General features: G+C 47.8%; 1 protein-coding gene across 1 annotated transcript in view; it reads left to right on the forward strand.

The window, feature by feature from the left end:
• Positions 1-6,000, forward strand: part of tmem178bb (transmembrane protein 178Bb) — a 93,682-nt gene that overhangs the window by 46,290 nt on the left and 41,392 nt on the right. Inside the window, exon 3 of the mRNA XM_069671374.1 lies at positions 4,926-5,039. Within this exon, the coding sequence (XP_069527475.1) occupies positions 4,926-5,039 (114 nt within the window). The remainder of the gene's footprint in view (positions 1-4,925; positions 5,040-6,000) is intronic.

Raw genomic sequence — 6,000 nt, forward strand, 5'->3', positions numbered from 1 at the left:
CGTGCTGCAAAAGGCCAAAACATGAACATCCAACACGCTGCAGATCCAGTCCACACAGCGGAACAGCTCCAGGCCTGCAGGGGGCGCTTCATTTGCAGCACATCTCCGTTGTTGCATTTGTTTGGATCTTTTTCAATGGAAGCTCTTTGGGCCGTTACAGCGTGATTGCTCTTGTCAGCCTCCGCATCAGGCCGTATCAAGTGGCCGTTTCCCTGAACAACATCAGCCTTGACTCGCCGCCGTTAGTTCAACATCATAACTAACTGCAGGCGGAGCTGACCTCGTTGTTGAAGCTAGCTGCTGAAGATTTCTGTGTCCAGCAGCGTCGTCAGCCCTGCATGGTTTAGATGAGAACCTAAATATCTTCATCTCCTCTGCTGAATGCAGTCAGTCCAGTCTCACAGCAACAGTCTGCATTGTTTTCTTTCAAGCCGTCCGTGTTGGTGAACCTGACAGACATGAACCAGTCAGTGGGGGGGGCTGCATTCAGTCTCTTGAAGCTTTTGTGGAAACAGATCCTCTGCTCATATAGATGAATGTTTCTCTTCAAACCATCTTTGGTCAGTTCAGAGCAGAATGTGTGCGATCGTATAACTCTGAGCTCCTCCATCAGTTTAGTGTTAAACATGTCCCCCAAAGACCCGAGTGCTCTTCCATTCATCCGGATGTACACGTGTCGTTGGGGCTGATGTACCAGTGTTTGGTTCTTGTTGTTTCCTAGTCCAGACCACGGTTTGTCTGTTCCCTGCTGATGTAAATCCTGGACAGAAACTCTCTGCTCAGAGAAACTCTGCAGCTTTACGGTTAAATTGCGTCTCCTCTCTGCAGTCTATAAAACTAATCTGAAGCAGCCACAGAATTTAACCTGAGAGTACTTCCCTCCAGCTACTTAAAAAGCTTTTCCTGGCAAATATGTGAATTCAGGAAAGACGAGTAAGCTTCTAAATCTGCTGTCTGCCAGATGTCAGGAGGAATGAGGCTACCAGTGTTACATTCTGCCTCGTCTACAGAGAACACTACCGGGAGGAATTATAGGACTTTAGATTCTGTGTCTCTGCTCCCAAAGACTTTGCACTTTTTCTTTGACAGGTTTCTTTTGGGACTTGTGACAAAGCTCCTCTCGCGCCTCTTGTTGAGCCTCTGACAGGTGAAAATGGCTGTTTTCCACTTTCATCTGCTCAGAATCTCTCTGACTTAATGGACTCTGACCAGTTGTCAGGACGGAGCTTTCATCCCTCTGCTCTCACTCTCTCACCCCTGGTACTTCCTCAACAACACGCCCGGTCCAACAGACATGCAAGGACTGTGCTTCTTGCAGAAGAGTGTGCGGAGAGTATCGATTAGCTGCATGCTAAATGCTGATGAGAACGAGCTCTGATTACAAACAGCCTTTTCTTCATGTGTTCTGTAATGTCTGAGCGCACTGCAGAAGAGCCTATAAAACCCCACATGTGCACATAAGTGTCTCTGCAGATCGTCTCCTTAATGTTCAGTCTGCATGTGTGAGGGGGGATGTTATTGATCGGTGCACTGGTTTGGTATTGAAGCCAGATTACTCTGATGAGCCTCTTGTCAGGGTCATCAGCTTTATGCAGGTCTCAGAGGCTTCATCAAACATGAGGGAAATCCCTGCCAGCTCTCTGACTCTACAGATCACTGAGATCCACCTTTACATCAGCTCAGCTGTGTTTTAAAGCCTGTCGGATCACACAGAGTCACAGTGAAGATCACTTCAAACACTGAGAGACAGAAGCAGCTCCAGGGTAACAGGAGACGTCTGCGATCATGTTTTTACACATGAACGTTATTGATGAATCAATGGTGCATTATGATCCGGGCACGAGGGACGAGCGTCTAAGGTTAGAGCATTTAATGGATTTCACTCCCGAACAGGAGCTCGTTCCTGCAGATCGGAATCAAACTCTTTTACAGAGCAGTTATAAACATGGCTCTGATTTATATATTTAAGGGTCTAAATGACCAACAGGTACAAACAGTGTGTGAGTGTCTCCAGTAGATGTGTTCATCCTGCAGCAGTAAAACAGGCTGTGATGGCTGCAACATAATCCTTGATGGGTCAAAGGTCGTCCACTAACAGTTCTTGTTGTTTCCACTGACAGGCTCAGATTGTTATTCTAAGTGTGTGACAACATGACAGAAAGGATCCCTACAGAGATAGACCTTTTTGTTACAGAGGAAGATGATTGTTTTAACCACACACAGACGTTACATCGCTCTCTGCACACACACCAGACTCCATTCATAAAAACAGTGATTTTAGCTCACAGGACACAGGAGCTGCTGCTCTGCTGCTGCTTCATATGGTTAGCTTTTTAGTGTTATTGTGAGCTACACAAACGTTCCGGGCTCATGATTTGTACACCAAAGTTGTCCAATAACACAAACAAACGTATTAATCAAGGCAGCAGAAGACCAACAGCTCCTGTGTTCTGTGAGGTAAAATTATTGTTTTTGTCAATGGAGTCTGGTGTGATTGAAGAGAGCAACATCATCGTGCGACATCATCGTGCTTTTGAAGGAGTTTTAAGCTTGTTTGAATATAATGGAGATTAAAATGCATCAGTATTTGTAGTGTTAGTATTATGGGATGTTTACTGTGCCAACTTGTACATCTAGTCTCTGTGAGCAAGGGGGTGCTGACTGCATAGTCATGAATGGGTAATTACCATGTGAGCAGCTGTGGTCTCCTGGGTTTACTTGTTTATGTCAGTGTGTGTGTGTGTGCGCGTGTGCGTGCATGTGTGTGTGCGTGTGTGTGTGTGTGTGCGTGCATGTGTGTGTGCGTGTGTGTGCGTGCGTGCGTGCGCGTGTGTGCGCGTGTGTGCGCGTGTGTGCGCGTGTGTGTGTGTGCGTGTGTGTGCGTGTGTGTGTGTGTGTGTGCGTGCATGTGTGTGTGCGTGTGTGTGCGTGCGTGCGCGTGTGTGCGCGTGTGTGTGTGCGTGTGTGTGTGTGTGTGTGCGTGCATGTGTGTGTGCGTGTGTGTGCGTGTGTGCGCGTGTGTGCGCGTGTGTGTGTGTGCGTGTGTGTGTGTGTGTGTGTGCGTGCATGGCTGCAGGACAGAGCAGAAGCAGAGGGGGGTGTTGTCTCTGTTTGTGAAGTTCAAACCTCTCAGGACTTCAGTTGGGCAGATTTTCAGTGAACCAGGCGTCCGTGCCAGAGATAATGAGAGCGGAGGAGCAGAAACGTGTCAGAAGGAAGCAGCTCTTTCTCCACCAGCTGCAGGATCACAGCCTGGTTAGCAAACACACACAATCACACGCTTCGGTTTCACACTGTGTTTATAGCGGTGCAGGTGTGGCCCAACGAGGGTCGAATAACGAAGGGAACCGGATGTTTCACAGATTTACATTTTTGATTAGCGTCATGAGTGAACAGATACCTGCAGAACTCAGAGCATTGTCTACAGCTGCAGCTCATGTTGTTGCACGCTAACATTACCTGCTATACAGTAGCATCTTAGCATTGTGAGCTTGTTAGCATTAGGTTTCATAACATTTCCGTCTCGTGTTATGTACCTGTTGGTTGGAGATTGAAGCGGTCTCAAACATCCACCCTGCCGTCCTCCACGAGCGTCCGACATCATCATGATGCTCACACTTTGCCACTGAGAGAGATAACGAGTGTTTGACCAACAGAAAGCCCTGCTGTCTCCTGAACGTGCTTCTGTGGCGCTGAAATGAACCATCTCCTCCCGCTGTGCTTCCGTGTTCCTGCCGCTCCGTCTGTCAGCATTAATTCAGAAATCTGTGGGACTGTCAGTTTGACTCAGGTTTTACATTATCAGTGAATCACTTCCTGTAGAAACCCCACACACACCCCCGGCCGGGGACACTCGCAGACTTTATAATTACACATGAATGAATGGCTCCTCTGACTGATTGGTTAATAGCTTTTTAAGAATGTCTCTGGCAGCCTTTGTGCCTCGGCTGTAGGTGATTGAAAGAGTTGTGCAGCGTTGACACAAAAGCGTTTCATGCAGCAGATGACTATTGTTTAAGGAGGAGAGCGATGTGCAGCATTGTTTAAGAACTGCAGAATCCAGCTGAATCATTCGAATGTGGAACAATGTTATCTCAGGCTTTTGTTCACGCTGCAGGAAGTCCCTGAAGATTGACATCTGTGCTCACAGAGAGCACGACAGCACACAGGTACACTCTGAGTACGACAGAGGAAACAAAGAAACCGACCAAACACAGCGTGAGAATGAGCATCTCTCCGTCTCATGAACTTAACAGGAGCTCGAATGTTTCGTAAGTCCAAACATACATGATGACCTGGTGAGGGCGCCACCTGGTGGGACAAGGAGAGCTGCTGGTGGTCTTCATCAGGAGATGAGTCTGGGGGCAGTTTACCCAGCATGGCCAGCCTACCCATCGATAAAGCGCGCAATGATTAAGTTAAAATGTTACAGTTTCATTCAGCAGGCGCGTCTGTCCAAATGAACTGTGGTCCCTGTTATCTGCAGGTGATCGCACAGGATCTGTGTGTCTTCACATCACCAGTCTGTCTTCTGTCCAGGATTCTGACCTCTGAGCTTCTTTACAGTCGAGCTCGCAGGAGGAAGCCTTTAGACAGAAAGTGTGTTCACAGTGCACAGCTGCATTCTCGGTCAGGAGTATAATGTAATCGTAGCAGATGATGAGGCAACCGCTCAGCTTCTGCTCTGCCATCCAGATTCGGTCCAGACTCTAAACTCAGTCTGGATCAGAGTCCAGTTCTGCTCACAGTTTCTGCATGTCTGATTTATTACTTGCTCAAACTCAGATCAGGTCTGACGGTCTGACCGGCTGCTTCTTTCTCCTGTCCCTCTGATGACCCGAGTGTTGTCCTTGTAACTCGTTCATGAGATGTTAACTAATGACCCACGAGTCCGTGCTGATATCCTCTCTGTGTTTGCTCCGCAGGTTCCATCGCTCGGTGCTCCTACATCAAGTATCACTACTCCTCGGCTACGATACCCAAAAACCTCTCGTACAACATCACCAAGACGATAAGGCAGGACGAGTGGCACTCCCTCCGTAAGTACAAGTCTCTCCTGTTGTACATGGAAACACTTCTTTCTTGTGTTGTAGACATTTTAAAGAGCAGAGGAGGATGAACAGACACACAGGACATTAGCTGGAGTTGTTCAGTGCTTTAACCTTTTATATTAATAATTGTGTTTCCTCTGTGGAGCTCAACAGATTCTCAGAGAGTAATATACCAGAGCAACTGCATTGTGCTCAGACGCAGCGTGCTGCAGGACACACCTTCATCTGGGCCTTTCAAAGTGTTCTCCTCAGCTGTTCATTGTGTTCCTGTAAGAGAGGGAATCGAACCACCGTTCACTAGAAGCACTGCTCCATTCAGCTGGACAGTGATCAATAATGTTTGATGGTTATTATGTGAGACTGTGGACATGCATCTGTCCATTCTTCATGTTCATGGTTCTCTAACAGCTCAGAGTCTTCATGATCCTCTGACCCTCTGTGTCGAGAGCTGCAGGATGCTGCCGGAGGAACGACTGGGGTTTAAACTGGAACTGATATCTGAGCACAAACTGAGCAGGATGAGGATGTTAGTTTCTCCCTTTGCTCCTGATCGTTGTCCGATCGTAGTCCCGACTGATCCCGCTCGGTCAGCCTGTGTGCAGAGCAGGAGAGGCAGAACGACGTGGCTGAGGTGTTTGATGGCCTTTCAGTTTGTGATTGATCTGTAAAACCTGCAGGTGAGAGCAGGTAACAGTTTGGTTGCTGATGTCGTCTCTCAAGTCCAACTCCATTCTTGCTCTAGTTGAGCGTCTGTGAGATGCTGTCTGAGTCCCCTTGCCAAAAAGGTGAGGCCAATCCAGAGGTGTCTTAAACCTGCATTCTCTCTGATGTCCAGCAAGGGGCGACTCAGTGTGATCCTATAGAAGTCTATGAGAACATGCTCCTCCTCCTCTCCTGATGTATTCCCTCAGTAAACATGTTCCTAATGAGTTTATGGTCTCAGTCTCTA

Source organism: Semicossyphus pulcher, unplaced genomic scaffold (assembly GCF_022749685.1).
Source record: "Semicossyphus pulcher isolate SPU_LCO1_2020_fin unplaced genomic scaffold, fSemPul1.0.p SCAF_20, whole genome shotgun sequence".
Lineage (NCBI taxonomy): Eukaryota > Metazoa > Chordata > Actinopteri > Labriformes > Labridae > Semicossyphus > Semicossyphus pulcher.